This window comes from Trachymyrmex cornetzi, unplaced genomic scaffold (genome assembly GCF_001594075.2).
Source record: "Trachymyrmex cornetzi isolate Tcor2-1 unplaced genomic scaffold, Tcor1.1 scaffold24, whole genome shotgun sequence".
Classification (NCBI taxonomy): domain Eukaryota; kingdom Metazoa; phylum Arthropoda; class Insecta; order Hymenoptera; family Formicidae; genus Trachymyrmex; species Trachymyrmex cornetzi.
In genome coordinates, this window is record NW_017297060.1 from 528082 (window position 1) to 546629 (window position 18548).

An 18548-nucleotide genomic window follows, 5' to 3' on the forward strand; every position below is an offset into this window, starting at 1 on the left:
AAATATAATAGTGTTTAAGAACGATTTTTATTTGTCCTTGCAATATGAAACAAATAATTGGATTCTGGCGTCCTCTCTCTCTCTTTCTTATACACATATAATCTTAACATTATTAAAATTTTTTTAAAAGGCAATACCAAATATCCTGCAGTTTATTATTTTTTTTAAATTTATAATTGAAAATTCGACTGTAAAAGACGAAGCATTGGTGGTGATGGTTTAGTATTATACTAAAAAAATTTTTTTCATAAAATATATGAAGTTAATAAAATAAAAGAAATAAAAAATAAAAAATTATGGTAAAAATATAGTTCATAAATATATATATTTAACAAATGATTTATCGTTACTATAGATACTAGATTAGTTCTTAAATTTCATATATGATTTATCTTACATTCATCAAGTCTTTGAAGATTACATTTTTTTTACAGGAAATTTCATATGAAATCTATATTCAGAAATTCATACTCATCGAAAGCTGTGAAAGAGAAACCTTGGCTGAGGATAAAAGGAAGAAAAGGCAAGATAGTCTGCGCAAGAAAGGTGTGAAGAGAAGAGATTATTCGGCATTAATTAAATATAACATCGGTACTTACATCCGAGTCGGCTCCTTTGTCGGCCCCCGGACATGTGAAGGTCACGTATTCGTGACATCGTTTATGAACGACGAAACTACAGACTGAAACACAAGCGAAACAGTTCCTAGTTTTCCTTCTCAAGAACATCTTGGGCAAATAGTAAAACCGATGAGATCTGTCTGACTTTCTTACCTTGGCACTGATATCCCTGTTTCCCGAAGCCCCTGCAACAAGAAACGGAACAAACTCGTTAATGGATATTTTGCATAAGTGAAAAAAATTAATATTTACAAATGTAAACAAAAAATATCTGAAAGTTTTATAGATACCGCTTATAAATTGGATAAACTAAAATATGTCACAATAATTAAAAAAATTTATCTTAGAAATATATAGAAATAGCATTATCAATCATTGCATAATAAGAGAGTTCATTAAAACAAGTTAATTTTACATAAAGTGTATATAGTATAGCCCAGTATAGCCCATATAATATAACCCATAGTCCCATACAGCAGAAATGTTCAAAATACATCATAGAGATATCACATATCTCAAATATATCTTTAGGATATCTCTATGCTGTATTTTGGACATATCGACTGTGTGGGAAGGTAACCGGACTCTATATGGTCTAGTACTCAATATTATATAAGGGTCCTATTCGCTGTTTGTGGTTAATTACAGTAAATTTAACAGATAGCATTTAAGTTGTGCAGACGGTTCGTCTGACTCAATTGCATCAGTTTATTGCTCAGTTTGTTTATTCTGTTATATTATTCGGCAAAGCAAAATGTAGAACGGCGTGGTCGTGATGTAATATTTCGTGGGTGAGTAATTGCTTTCTAACTAGCAAGAGATGGTTATTAATTTCTGTAATTCATTATATTGTAGCTCTGTATTTATATTTTATAATGTTATATTTAATTTATATTTTCTTCTCATAACTTTTGTTTATAACCAAAGAAAGGAAACTTTTTGTAAGGTAGAACCAATTATATGACTAATCTAGAGGTAAACAATAATAAGATTGGAAATAAAATAATGTTTCTAATCTAGTTTACTGACAATATATCATTGTAACATTTTTTTTTAATGTTTGATATTCAAGTTATTCCAGACCATGGATTCAAATTCATCTACAAAATAACGTGGAAATAATTATAAATAAACAAAAAACAGATAAATCAATTATTTGAAAAAGTAGTTCGTATGTACTCTTATAAATGTCAATAAAAACGTCAATAAACAATCAATATGTTAGTAAACGTATAATCTTATGAAAGTATTGGAACACTATATTTTCCATTTTTCTAATATTATTTTAACAAAAAAGAGGGAAACATACTTACGTCAAAATGGGTACATACGACTAAAATGCTACTTTTTCTTAAAAGTGATATCCACATAAATATTTGAATACGCTCATGTTTTCAATGTTTAGAAATATTTTCCCTTTTGAATCTATCAGTTTTCAATTTTGGACTCAGCAAAAATCACAAAGTTTATTTTAATTCAAACATATAATATATGTATATATAAATCAAAATAACACTTCAATTAAATATAATAAAGCAAATAAGTATATTTATAGAGTTTTCAGATCTATACTACTAAAAACTAAAATAGATATTACATTCGATATTATGAAACGAAATTTGACACATTACAGCTGTAGAGTACAATATAATTTGCCTCTCGCGAATTCTCAGTGGAACAGTAATTGCACGAGCGATTTATGTCCCAAGGAAGAGTTCGCGTGATCGTCGTCAACTTTGCCAAAATAATTTTAACATCACCCAAGTGCCTTGAATTAAGTATGGTTTCTAATACGTAACGCGATACTTATAGCATCGTGCACAGTAACAAGATTATGAGTGGTTATACCAATTAGTCACGGATTATATTTGCATTTCATGACAATTCTGTAATTCCCATTTTTCGGTTGGTAGAATAAAACTGATGCAGATATTATTTCCATAAATTACAAAGATGTAAATTTAAATATATCATTAGTAACACAGTAAAAAGAACATTATAATTATTATTAATTATACAAATTTTATCCTAAAATGTAAATTTAGTCAATTTTGAGAGAAAAAAGTTACTTATAAAAGAAAGAAAAAGCAAGAGAAACTTTACACAATATTAAAAAATAAAATTTAATATATCCGGAAAAATTATTTTTTCATACATATGATCTAAATAAATCTAAATAAATCTGAAAAGAAAAAGAACTAGTTGTGTAATATATTAATATACTTTATATATACTGAAAAAAAAGAAGTGTTTAATTTTAAGATATTAAAGTGTTTTATTCTTGTCTCCATTTTTTAAACACTTAAAGATATTTTAGTTTTAAACTTTTCCAATAGACAAAATACTACGTGTTTAGATTTAAAACACATAGTGTTTTAAATTCAAACACGTAGTGTTTTTGTCTATTGGAAAAGTGTAAAACTAAAACATCTTTAAGTGTTTAAAACATGGAGACAAGAATAAAACATTACATTTTTACAGTGTATTTTATATAGTTCTTTTTAGTTTCTACTTTTTCTCAGTTGAACTCTTCGATTATTTTAATATCTTAATCGACTGCAGAGCTTTTGCGATATTAATAGTCACATCATGTGGTAGTATAAGTAATCCATTTCTGTCGCTACCATCGGGCTCGTTAATTAGCGCAAGCATCCTTTCACGTAAATACGGTTATTAAGAGTTTAAGCTCTTCTAAAATTTAATAGCTCATTCACCGTGCGTCGAAGTGTCTGGAACGAACAATAAAGCAGAGATAAGTGTTAGGGAAAGGTTCACGAGTGTCTCTCTTCGTTCTATATGATAGATTCCCTAATCTACGTTAATGCAAGACGAAGCCTCTATAGATGATAACAGCCACCGATTAATTCTCATGGCAAAACTTTGGCTTCTCGAAATGATGATTTTATCGTTCAAAAGCACACGCGCGCGCGCGCGCGCACTCTCTCTCACTCTCTCTCACTCTCTCTCCTCCTCTGTCTGCATTCTTCAAGATAGACTACCTTAAGTTTCATGATTTCTCGGTGCTAAAGAAACACATTTCTTTCATAAGAATCGTCAATCATGATTCAAACTTCCTGTAAAAAGAGTTTCTACCCAATCATGCGAAAAACGGAATTTTAATAGCACTTTACGTTCCTCTCGATTTCTCCTGATTATTCGATGTTGGTTCGGAATTCCATTTTTTCCTTAATCTCACGATTTCATCTCATGATTCAATATAGATATATATTTATTTTTAACCTATCGGGGCATAGTAGAGTAAATCATTTTGGAATTGAACGTAAATAGTAATTGAAAAAAATTAGCAAATAAAGAGTTTGTGAATTTGTAGATATCATTTTTTGAAATCATTTTTATGTTTAAAAAGACTTCGACATTTTTTGTGTTAAAGCTAATAATGTACTGTAGAAAATTTTGTGAAGCTTTTTTTATTGATAAAATTATTCATAATACACCAAAAAAATATATTATACACCAATACAATTTCGATATTGTAATAATATTTATGCAAAAATATTATCGTTTGGCTGGATTTAAATAAATCATTGCAAGAATTTTGTTTTACTAAATATTTATTACAATAGTATTTCACTATAATCGCGTACTTTTCGAACAACCATTATAAACTTGTAAATAGTAATGTATAGGTTTATTCCGGATCGCGCAATAACAACTTCGTACAATCTGTACCGTACACATTTTCTGCAACAGCAACGCACGATCCTATGGCACACGCTATGTAATGCGTATAAATATTTACAGTGTCAAGTAGACGCGCTAGTCACCTGGTCTTTCCGAGTTCAATTTCTCGCTTGAAGCTCTATGTATGGACGGATTACATGGTGACTATATTTCAACGTTGAATATTATAATATATTAAGGTATGACTTAATAACGTTATTAATTAAATTCTCATCATCAACTAAATTAATAAACGTTTTAATATCAAACGCAATTTGTATGTAAAGTATTTCAAAAGAATCAGAAGAATATTTTAGGTATATAAATTCCCTGATAAATTACCTTATTAACTTAGCTTATTTCTACAGCCGTCATATACAGAGAGTTACTCAAATTAAATGCCTTGATAAAGAAATAATAGAATAGCCTTTACACATATGTACATCATCAGAGTTCATTGATGTTCTTTCTCGTCGTCATTACGTACGTTATAATTGGAACTACGACATAATGAAATCACGTTGCTAATCAGAGTTAGTTAACCCGCAAGTCATCCGTGAAGCGCGCACGAAAATCATTCAAACAACCGGATATATTTCGTGACGTAAAATTTATATTAAACCCACACTCGTACATTCATAAATTGTAAATTATCACGCGTTCGTTATTTACTCGATTCTACCATTGCATGCGAGCGTCTCGTGCACAAATGGATACAATTAACAGTTAGGAGAATATATATCGCCCATTTGTCCATTTAACTAGAAGCCTTTAATTACGTGGATAAAATGCTATTTGAAAATGTTTGATCAAGTGATAACTGGATACGGTAAAAGTGATAAATCAAATCGGTTAGAACGTTACCAACGTTAATAAAACGATCCTTTTTCAAGCAACTGCGTTTTTCATGTATATTTGTTGCTTTCGAATATCCGTAATCTTCGTTATCGTGCACATAATTTCTTTTATGGAATTAAATTGATTAAATTTTTATGGAGATTTTTTGTAGCGTGTGAAGCATAAAGGAAACGTCGTTATACTGTTTTCATGTTGTGATTATGAAGACGTATTTTATACGCAGCGTATATCCACATATTGTCTCATTAATCTCGATCATAAATCCCCTGTCTCTTTGCAAAATACGCATTGTCTAACTTGTTATCCTTATCTAATGTATACATTAAACACAAGCGACACATTTACGATTCGATGCTTCATCTTATAAGCGTTTAATCTTGGATAATGTTATATCGCTACGGCCCAGTTTCGCAACTCATGGTTAATTCTTAATGGGTTAACCATGGTTCAACTTGTTTCTCATTTCTTTCCAGAATTGGAAAGAGATAATGAATAAGGTGAAACTCGGTTAAGAGTTAACCGTGAATCGTGAAACTGGACCTACATTTGACTATGAAATAATATAAAAAATGTGGTACACAATGTAACCGCGAGAAAAAAAATAGTGTTAATTTCCAGCGGTGGATAAAAGTGCATTTCAACGCCAATCGCTGTTTATGAACTCTAACGGGCGAGGACTCTATGCTGGATTGCCGATTAAATCAGCTTCAACGAGCAAATCAATATTTCAAGGTTTCGCTGAACACTCGCGCCGATCACTGAAAGTATATTTCGACGGTTGGTAATCGTTAATCTTTCAATTAAATCGTATCTTGGATCGAATTAAATTGTATAAAATGTAACCAATTAGAAAGAAAAAAAAGAGTGCTTCATAAATTAATAATCGTACGCAAAATCTCTTCATGTTTTTTGCATTGACACCTATGAACAAAAATACATATGATTTTTTAAACGCGGATTTTGAAACTTATATTTGTATTGTATCCAGTGATTTTTTTTACATTCGACTGACGCATGCAAATGACACATCTCTTTTCAGATTTAAAAAAAATTGTTTATACATACCCCGAAAATTAATATTTTATTCAACATAAAAGAATGTTATACAAAGGATCTAAAAAAATATTATTTTTGAAATAATCAATTATTTTTATTCTCTTATTGCAAGTGCAATTAATTACATGTAATACTCAACCTTACAAATATTAAATTTAACAATTTTTGCTTAAAGATCTTAATATAAAAAAAAAGATATTTTTTTTAAGTTCTTTAATTTCTCACTTTATATTTCAAGAGAATAGCCATTTTGCATTGCATTTCTTTTTCTGTTTCGACAAAATAATATTTTATTAAAATGCAAAATAAAAAATGCATAAACTTTCTTTCTTTTCATCATTTGAAGCATCAGGTCGTTTTATTATATCGTTGATAGCAATCATGTCGGCAAGTTACGATGATGCACGCGAGCGCGCGTATACCAAAAATAAAAGAGACTTAACAACGGGCGACATCGATGACGCACGCTGTACAACGGGAACGCAACAAAAAGGCATTACGACGTCAAGGGTTAAGGGCAGAACATATACGGCAAAAGGTAGGAAACCACGTAAGATAAAGGGTTATGGATTACGGAGTTTTCTACCGGGATTGTTCGCGATTAAATGAAAGTATTAATGTACAATGGCAAAATGAGGAAAATAGAGATTGCAACAAACGTATAACAAATCTGTAATTAGCATATATTATTATGGACTTTTAATTGAAATGTAAATATGGCATGATGCGGAAACTTTATCGTACCGTACGCACGCATGCAAAATCATATTTGTATTGAAAAAAAAGGCGGAAATAAACACAATTGAATGAAAAGGTCATGATCTTTCCTCGAATTTCTCTGGATAATAAAAAAATCAGAGGAATTAAATTAAAATTCAGTCAACTTTGAATAATATTCACAGTAATAATTGCATACACCACCAAATATTTTTTTTATCCATTATCTAAATGTTTATATTCACAAAGCACTAAAAATCGAGGAATACAATTTAAATAATTGTAATTGTTAATATAATAATAAGCGGAAAATTGTAAATTCTATTCTCTTTAACATCTTTATAATCACAAATAACAGGAATCATTTCTGTATATCTACTATATTGAAATGTAAACACATTTGGACCAAATAACAAAAAATGCATAGCTAAAAAAATCTTTGCAAAATTTCATAGACATTTTCATAATTTTATGCTTATTATAACACTGAAAATGATTATATATGGAAACATTTGTTTTGTTATTCTTATTTTGATATTGTTTAATATCAATATATTTACTAGCAAAAAACATCCAGCTCGGTTCAAATAGCTTTTATTTATTTATTTATTGTCTAAGTAAACACACGAGTTGCTGATGATTTACACGTGGCAGCTTTTCCCCGTTCAGAGAAAAAGCTATGACTCGCGGGAAATGAACGTAGGGTAGTCGAATCGCCAGGAGGAAATCAATCGAGAAATCACGGGAAATGGACAACGAATCGGTCGAATTACCCGGAAAAAAAATCACTCTGATGGGTCATGCAATAACGTATCACGAAGCATCTTTGGTCAGTCATTTCAGTAGAAATGAAATTAGTATTATCTTCGGTGTGCTGATTTTGATGTATTATAGCCATTTCAATGAAATTAACTGATTTTTATAACTTCTCTATTTTTTTTTCATTTCTATTTATAGACAGGTTTACTTTTAAGTTAACCTTAGCTCGTCACTAAAAAAGTAATGTCTATTCACTCATGATAACGAAAACACAGTAATTTATACATAGAAGATAAATTTTTCTTTTTTTATATTTTTATAGCCTTCGAAGCTAAATTACGAAAAATTTTACGATTGCTATTTCTTTGCATTCAAGAAAGATAATTTTAAACAGATACGTTCTTTTATTTCAAAAAGCTATTTTACGAAATAGTCTGAAATTAGACGGATTTCGCAAATTTCGAATCTACCATTTCGACAGTTGAATTGGATATTATAAATCGTTTAGGGAAATGATTCAATAAAATCGTGTAATATATTATAGACGAAATCTATCGTAAATCGCAGTTGGATTGTACTTGCGATGCAACAATAGCCACGATAAATGCAGAATTCCTATAAAATTCACTGCACGCACGATTTATTTCGGCCCACATTCCACATCGCGAACGCGATTATTCATGGACATTTATTAATGACACTACAGTGTGATGAGGGTCTAATACAAAAAGAACCATTTACATCGACTGACAACGTTTGTTGACAACGAATTGCCAACGACAGCACTCTCTAGGAAGTGACGCCGGACAGAGTATACTTATCGCTAGAATAAATAAATCTCACATCAACACTGGACCACTAACAACCGGCCTCGTAACCTGTCTTATAAAGAGCTCTTTTTTTCAACATATCTATTAATCTATGCTCAAAATCTACGTCAAAATTAATAGCCGTGGCCGTATTTCTATCAGTATTTCTATCATCTTATTCTTTTACATTCGTAATGTATTACGACACAAAAATGAAAATATTGACTTCTTGTAAATAGTTGTCATTAACAATCTATTAATTTTGTTCTCGTTAATCAATAGTGATATTATTGAATTTTCTTTATTTTTATACATAATATAATTTATTATAAAAACATTGAAAACTATCAAAAATTATATTTCTGTTTTATAAAGGAACAAATCTAATAGTAAAAACAGACAAAAATGACAAAACTTTATTTTCCTCAATTAATCTATTTCCATTACACTTTTAGTATTCTATTTTTTAAAGATGCAATCCATTCAGAGTGCTATTTCGAAGCGATTGATCAATCAACACTTTGAAACATTTAAAGCATCAAATGGATCGCGGTTTAAATCATATATATTTTCTAAATATATTATTTTTTAGATTTACTTACTAAACACAAGACAGATATCACTAGATGTTATTATAGTGACTATTATAATAAGATTATAAGAAGAGAATTTTCTTTTAAAATTTATCCTGAAAATATGATAGTTGTAGTATAATACAATATAATATTTTAAAGATTTTTATCAAGCACTTCAATAAAATTAATCAAACTTATTTTATACTTTATTGTAGTTTTAATGAATAAGAAAGATTTACGTTAAAAAATTCTTCGAAATACAATGTTGTTCCACAACTATCATATTTTCAGGGTAAACTCTATATGTAAGCAAAAATTCCGTATGTGTATATATAATGTCTATAAAAACTATCTCATAATATTATTCTTTTTATTATTATGACAATGATGTATAATAACTATATGAAATAAATGCACATTATACATAATAACTATAGTAATAAATAATCTGAACGTCATTCTCTCATATTCTCATTTCAAATGTACATGGTAAGTTAAAACGCCCAATAGACAATACAGCAGGCAGAGTTTGGCCACCTGCCAGATACTCTCAGCAATTATCCGGATACCCATTTCTCGCCATTAGATACACGATGAAATAGAAGATAAAGAGAGAAAATAGAAATGTAGTGATTCTACGGTTATGGAAAAAAATTGCACTTATATTCTATTAATACAAAGGAAATGAACCAACGATTGTGAATCAATTCTTTCAATAAAAGTATCATTATAAATATAAGCTACAAATTCAGAAAATCACTATCACTTGATTGAAAAGAATAAATATATTACATAAAAAAAATTACAAGAAAACAAATTTGTTGGACATCAAAATATTATCTCTTTTTCCTATAGAATTTTTACAAAAAAACACAAAATTATAAATTTAGATGGAAATAAGATAAAAAGATTTCGAGATATTTATAATATTTATTTTATATATATATATATATAGAGAGAGAGAGAGAGAGAGAGAGAGAGAGGAAATATTTAATTTTAATTCATTAAATTTGACAGCATGTGATCAAATTAGTCACCTTTTTAATTATAATTAAAATTCTTTCTCTCTCTCTCTCAATATAAATACTAAAGATATTTATTCTTATTGTTAATTTAGTGAACAAAACAACCACTCAAAAATAAAAGAGCATAAGACACAATTTACAAATTTATTTTAAATTTATTTTTGAAATCCAAGTTCTGTGTATTAATTAGACTTTAGAGGCACTATAAATCTCCTCTTTGATATCTGAGAACAATCCTTAAAAAAGACAAGTTAAAGCAAGAGAGAAAACCAGCGAAGCTGTATTCCAGTTAATGGAACTTTGTGCCGAGTTTCGCTTTTCGTTGATACCACGGATCTTGATGAAGAGATAGCGAAGTGCGGTTAATGAAGATGGTAATAAGAAACCGATTGCCGTCTACGCGCTATAATAGCTATAACAATTCTGGAAAGTAGGCGCTTTTCCTGTTATCTATTCCGCATATCGTATAGCAATAATTTCTATTAAAATTATTGTTTATTTATGTTATATTTAATGTTGTAGTTTTAAAAGAATTTTACACAGAAAGGGAAGAAAAAAGAGGGAGGAAGAGAAGAGAAAAAGAGTGATTATCAGTAACGCTCAAGTTATATTTAGCTATTACATAGAGTGTTGCAGACACAAAGTGACCCAGTTGCATATTAAAAGTATCAGATATACTTTGAAAAAAATCTTCCACAGAAAATTATGTCTCCCGTGTACGTAAAAATTAATTTGACTATCAAGTAGTGTTTGTGTATGTAATAATATGTATATAGTTACATTAGATTTATGTTAGACCTAAATATACAATGGACATTCATTGCGGTTGCACTCGATTTATGTACACGATTTAATTACATTAAAACACACTGTAACAAATATATTTCACCGACTTATACGTCTTATCGCGTATTTATCGTTCGCATTGTGTGGTGCCGCAACATAGCCGTATTGTAGAAAATAATACAGCGTAAACTCGGAACACCGATACCGCGGGCCGCCGGTAAGAGCCACGGTAGCAGCGAGGTGAAGCGGGAAATAAGCGTTGGCCTTCGTTGGATGATATAAATATCGCGATTCAGCCAACTCGCGCTCTGTCTTCCGAGTCACGAAAACAATGAATGGTTGAGTGAAATTTCTGACAGAAGGGGACTCAACAGGCAGTTCGCTGGCCTTCCGCCAACACGTGGATGCTCATATCGATCATGATCATTGCCTGTCATTTCATAGTAAAAAAATTAATTACCACGATATCATCAAACAATTTGGATAGATTACAGCAAGTGAGATTTGTCTATCGAATAAAAAAATTAAAATAAACATTTATGAAGAAATTTTACTGCAAAATTTCATAGCGCTAAAACATCGTGTTTTAAATGAGATTCGTAAGGGTTTCAAAATATAAAAAACGGTTTGATCGAATCTTCAAAAGTTCGATACTTGAATTTCGAATTTATTTTTCATAAATTTCTTTTTACACTGAAATTGGGACTGTTAAAATAAAAATCATAAAATAAATTTCTCAGTTCCATAATAATTCGTCATTTTTAATAATGTACATTATATATTGTATATTTCAAGCATAATTTTTACATCAGAAATATTTTACGACGATATTTTAGTTTTCACTAGAAGGAGAAGATAAATATGTGTCAAGTCTGAAATTTTAAATGAGAATTTAATTGAGCAGGGTAGTTGTGAGATAGAATGAAAAATCACTGGCATATTTTCTACATTCCCGCATATAAAGTACAAAACGTGATACTTCATGTTAAAACAAACAATTTTTTCCTTTAGCAAATTGCGTCTGATAAATAATTTTTGTAGGAGAGCTGTTTAAAGTTAACGAAAGAGCGCTCTTGTCTATGTGGCGCTCAAGGTTGTTATTTTCAATGTAGAACAAAGAATCAGTTTTCTAAAATCCAAATATTGTAACATTACAATTTTAGAAAGCTGATTCCTTGTTTTATAGTAAAAATAAAATAACACACGCGGGAGTTTTCAAAGATATTTATTTACTTTTTAATATTATTAATGATCAGTTTAAATTGTATTTTATAACGGTGTGCATATAATCTTAGGAACGATTTTACCGATATTTTTTACTTATTTTTAAAATAATTATTACAAAAAGTCGGAAAGGTAACTTTAAAAAATCATTTATTACGAAAAATATACTTTGTACTGAAATAATTTTTATCTTTTGCACAATTTTTGTAATTCTTCTAATACACTTCTAGATAATTGTTTTAAAAATGTGTAATAAGTTTCAAGATATCACAACTGAAATTTTATATAATTACATAATTATTATAACATTTTAAAAGTTTAATCTTGAACGAATCCTCTTTGTATTTTTTATTTCATTTTAGGATATCCCATTTATACACTGAGAAAAATTTTTGGTTGAAAATAAAACGATTATATCAATCAGAATTCTGGTTATCTCAACTAGAATATAATAATTTCAACCAGAAAATTCTGATTTGTTCATTTCCAACCAGAATTTCAATTAATGCAACTTCTATTTTTCCAGTGTAAGTTTTTTTATCTTCACTGTCAGAGGGCTTATTATCGAATCACCTTGACTTGATTATTATTCATACCGATGTATTCAAATACGACTATCAAATTATATCCACGTAGACGGGATTTGGCTTCTTTGTTCCAAAAATAGACATCGCAATACGCGTCCGTGGGCGGCCCGTCGTGCGACGTGCGATATATATATTAATACAAAGAGGCGGAAACCTGGATAGAGAGGCTGGAAACCTTCTCGAATGCGGGAGGCAGAAGCCTCGAGTGTACCCTAAGGTACATCGCATCATTCCGCTCTCCCGTTATACAGCACAGGAGGAAATCCGGTGGCAACCAGCCGACGTAAGCCAAGAGGAGTGGTGGGAGCCATACGACAGGATTCTCACAAATTTCTGAGGTATGGCCGGGATTACGGGAATCTGTGTCCTGATATTCAGTAATCCTGAATACGAGCGAATAAACGGTGATAAGGAGAAAAGGGAGGAGGGAGGGGGGGAGAGAGAGAGAGAGAATAATTCCTAAATATGCAATACAATACATTCTGTATGTCACGCGATATTATAACAAATGAGTATCTCAGCCGTTTTTCTTCTTCGCTTGAGAGAACGCAGCGTTTTTCATGAATAAAACGGCGCACGAATAAATTTTGCACGTTGTTACACCACAGTCGGCTCGCGAATGAAACGCGAGTAAAACGACGAGACGGCTGTTCGTCGTTGCACTTAGTTTGTGCATAAGCATAAAAGCGCGCCTCCACTTCTTCATTGCGACGTGTATCAAACGCAACGAATGTTTCATCGTTTATCGTTACCATTACGCTGTCGCGTCGGAACCGTTGAGAAAGAAGAGACACGAGAAACGATCTATCTCGAGAAATACGTCGTTCTGTTTAAAGTACTGTTATCCAACTTCCTGTGCCTGAGTCGCTATAAATTGGGTAAATTCGGATGTGATTAATCTCAAAGTTCGCAAAAAGGGATATAAAGAACATCCGGTGAAATTCACAAATGTACGCGACAGAAATTTATTTTCCTTTCTTCTAATTTCTTGTACAATACGCAGTTTATGAGATACGAGATAATTGCGATAATAAAAATTAACAAAGGAAATATAAAGATGTATATAATTCGTAAATTTTTATAAAATTTTAAAATGTATTTCTAGAAGATGGGAAGTCTTTTGAAAATGTATGTATCTAATTGATCTATATGTATACATTTAACCACAAGATTCGTGTTTATTTTTTCTTTGGCTTGTAATTCTTAATCCCTTAATTTTAATTTGTTCCGCTGTCATTGAATTCTAATTTGCTCCGATTCATAATCTTCAATCTCAAATATGTAGTGCGTGACACGGGCTTAAGGCTTATTGTAGACATGGACATAAGTATAAATAAGAACAATATATTCATTCTGGCACTTTTGCTCTTAAAAACCACCCATTAGCCATATTGTTAGCTGTGTGGGCAATCTATCGTACAAGAGCGAAGTCAGCGAAATTGCTCATTGGTTAGTTTTCTAATCTTTAGAAATCCAATTATTTGGATTTCTAAATCCAAACCCTAGTCCGTAGTATGAATGATGATTTTATTTGGACAAAAACTGATTGGCAAATATTGTAACCGCCATGTTGCTAGCTATGCGCTTCGCATATGTGTAAGAATATTGAGTAGTCTCAAAATTGGAAAAGTAAACCTACTGTTATTGCCTGTTGTGCTGGATTGAATTACGAATTGTTTGACCAGCTAATCCGATTAGAGTAGCTAAACATCCAAATTGTGAACCATAGAATAAGTGATCTCTATGTTTGCGATATCGCAATCCAGATCTAATAATATCTGATCTACATTCGCAACGCAAAGTGTTGACACTGTACATTGGCATTACCACAAATTTGATTTATTTCTTGGATGTGTTTCATTTCACGCATGATGCACATGGTATATCATTTTATTCTTCTTCCCTATTCAGTGAACTACAAATATAAAAATGATATTATCATGCGTATTATCCGTGAAACGGATCCTTATATTTGGTTGGTAATATGGTGGATTTACACTGTGTATATACGATATCCGACATATGATGTCCGATATCCAATAGGAGAATTTGTTTCCTGAAAATAAAAATATCACTAACTAGAACCAAATTCTTTTATTAGATATCGTAAACAGAATATTGTGCAGTATGAATCCACATCACGAGTTTGATTCATATTTATCACGTTTATAACTCATAACTTAATTTGTTAATAATATTTCTTTATAATACAGTAATAGTAGCACTAATATTTTAAGTTAAATAAAAAAAGGCTTCTGTTATATAGTTTTTCACTTACGAGAAGTATGGACTCCGCCGTGTCCATTTGGTGGCGCGTATTACTCCCAGATGAATAACTTTAGTGAAGAAGCTAACAAGTTAATTTCAATTTGCATTGTTTAATCTAAATTCTTCACTAAAATTATTCATCCGGGAACAATACGCGCCACCAAATGGACACGGCGGAACCCATACTTCTCGTAAGTGAAAGACCATATAGCTTTATTCTCTCAAAATATTATAATATACGTAACGTATACTATAGTATTTTCGTACATTTTCGTACGCGATATTTTTCGAGAATACAGCCCCAGGATAGAAGACACAGCATTATAAGATTCTTCATCTGTATTCTAACAAAATGATTTCTTAAAAGTTGACCCAAGAGCTACAAGATGAAAGTAAATGAAATGCACCGAGAAAAATGATTTTGTTATAGGAACAAATCAAGGGAAAGCAAATGTGATATTTGTTAAAAAAACAATCGATTTGTTACGATTGCAAATTAATTCGCCAATGTAACAAATAATCAATAGTATCGCTAGCAAATAAGAGACTCATATATATATATAAAAGTCGTAGACGGTTGCAGGGTCTCAAATCGTAAGAAATTGACTAATTCTAGTCAAGTATTCTCCCTATATTAGAGTGTTTCATCGATTTCCTACGACTTAAGACTCCACGATCATCTACGAATTCTATGTAAACGAGCTAAAGTCTATTCAAAAGATAGGTTAAATTGTATATAGTTTGTTTCTGTTATTAATAATTAGTTGGTATAGCAGACTAGCAACAATCACAACAACATAATTTGTTGTCACATATTTACCGATCATCGATTAAAGGTACTGGTGGCTTGCTAAATTAACAAAATATTTTCTTTCAGTGTGTATTTTGAGAGTATTTCGTTTAATTCTGTGTAAAAATTAATTCAGGTATTATATACATAAATAAATACTTGTTATTTATGTATATAATACTGAATAAATGTTGAATCAATGTTCCTTTCTCTATAAAACATTGTAATTCCACGAACACTAAATATTTCTGCAATGTCTTTTCAACAATTTACATTTTGCACTGTTGCAATTCAATGTTTCTGAGATGTATAATCAATGTGTGTTGTATAAGTATATGTATAAAACACGTCCAATATATACATTTTTAATATATTTTTAAAACATTACTGTGCCATCTAGGATTACACATACAAATTTTTCAGAACATCTATATATTTGCATAGCGACAGACTGTATTTCGTCAGTGACAATTAAGTTGTTAAAGATTTGTCTAACAAGGCTAATCCTAAATCATGTGGGAAACTTCTTCCTGTGGGATATAATTTAGGTCACAGAAGAACAAATTTGTCTGGCTCGATCCTGCGTAATTCTCTTTCCGATAGAATAACATCCCTGACATGACGGTGGGAGAAGAGTTATCCTTTCAATCGCGATAGCTTTGCGCACACTTGCGTCGTGCAGACCGAAAGAAAGCAAGGAACTCGTACAAGAAACTTCGATTTTTCGCGATTAACCTTTTACGCGATGCTGGTTGCTCGACGGATGCGCTTTTCAGCATCCGCCATTCACTTTTTATTCGTCTCCAAGGAAGGAAGCAGTTGTCGATTCGTTGCGACGATGAAATCTATGTAGCTCGAATAAAAAAAATAGAATTGCATTTAAAGTCGACAAAGAATGAAAAGAAATCGTTATTACTTTTGATATAAAAATGTCTAAAGAAACAAACTTAAAAGTAAAATCAATAAACAAGTTACAAAAAACTATTTAACAATTATTGTAAATTTATTTAAATAATTGCCACTTTTATTACTTTTATTGAAAACTCGTAATTCACATGAAGTTCAGGAGATCTTAAATGTCAATGAAAGATTACAAAAAATAAGTATGCTCTAAATTCGATCCTAAATTTAACGATGTACGTTCAATTACATCTCTTATCTCCACATTTAAGATTTGCAATTTTTTAAGATTATTATTTGTATATTTTGATAAACAATAAAAAATTTTATAGAAGAATGTCTTATGTAAAATCTAATTACATATTTAATAAATATTTATGATTCTATAAAAAAAAAGTCAAGCATATATTATAAATATATTCCTTAATCAGATTATTTAATTAATTGTAAGATACAAATTTTTCCATCATATACACATACGACCATGTAGGAATACAAATAAAAAGCTTCATTTCTTTAATTTGCAAAATTTCCTCATTTCCTCCTAACTTTATTAATACTAATCAAATAGTAATCATATAAAAAAATTTAATTATCATTTAATTTTTAAGGGATTCGACTTTCTTTGAAATTACAAGATTAAAGTCAACTGTGTGTGAAAGGCGACCGATAAGAATCTAACGTCGTTCACCAAAGAAACTTCGTTTCACGCAACATTTACGTCGGCAATAAACCTCGTCTGCCGGCCAAAGATTGATTGAAAAGGCTGAAGAACGATCTCTTTACGAAGTTACGCCGAAGCGATGATAGATAGATATAAAGTCGTTTCGAGCATTTGCGAATACATTTCCGCAGTCGATGAGATGTCATAACCATTCTCTATGCCAATTGATACATCGATCCCGGTATGCACCTCGTATGTTTGATTTGTTTGATCGACAATAACAGCCACGTGGCCAGACCAGAAAATTTCTGATCTGTTGGAAAGGAATTCATTGACGACATATTAACTCCATTAAGCCAGCGGTTCAATTTTTCTCCTGTCGCGCTATCCACTATCCTTGACGATAATCAATGACGATCTAGGAATATGAAGAATCGTCGATCAGTGGAGAAAGGATTTCGAAACTTGATCGGTGCTTTCATTTTCCATTAATATTTTAGTTAGGCACGAGTCCTCCGTTGTCAATAACAGTCAATGGAAAAATTCCAATGCTTTAGACATGACAATGTGAAATATTACTAGCTGCGACAATTCTTGAGAGTTTCTGTGAAAACTGATGTAGAATATTGGAAAATGGAGAGAAATTGTGTGTCCCAAAAAGAACAAAATCATATTCATGAAAGAGAAATTCTTTAACTACGAACGTTTATATATCTAACAATCTAAATAGCGCAAAAAAAAAATACTTTCAAGTAAATAATAAATTAAAATCAGTATTTATAGTCAATATTTGATGAATAATTATGATTTTCTGATTAGTCACCAATTTGTATTTAAATATCAAAATTCGTAATTCATAAATAATCTTTAATTTATAAAACTTCGATTCATAAAGATTTTTCTTAGAAATAAAATAATTGAAATAAAACATTTTTTTATCTTAACTCTTGGAAAACATATCTTTCAGAGGACTATGAATCATCATTTCTTATCAGTACTCTATTAGATAATAATCATAAAGTTATTACGCATACTGTACTACATACCGTATTACGTACAGTTTAACTTTTATATCCTTAAGATATATATCCTTGAATATATACATATAAGTAATTCTCAAAAATTAATGAATATCCATCGCATCTCGAGTGACTCAGTTACTACCAGCCAAAAATTAATAGAATAAATTGAGTAATCGGTTGTTTTTAACACGTGGGGGAAGGGGGGGG

At 30.6% G+C, this 18548-nt stretch overlaps 1 protein-coding gene across 2 annotated transcripts in view; it reads right to left on the minus strand.

Moving 5' to 3' along the window:
- Positions 1-18548, minus strand: part of Pkc53E (Protein C kinase 53E) — a 66299-nt gene that overhangs the window by 28092 nt on the left and 19659 nt on the right. For both annotated transcript variants that reach the window (XM_018507488.1, XM_018507490.1), the window contains 2 exons: positions 774-805; positions 600-682 (listed from right to left, as the gene is read on the minus strand). In XM_018507488.1, the coding sequence (XP_018362990.1) occupies positions 600-682; positions 774-805 (115 nt within the window). The remainder of the gene's footprint in view (positions 1-599; positions 683-773; positions 806-18548) is intronic.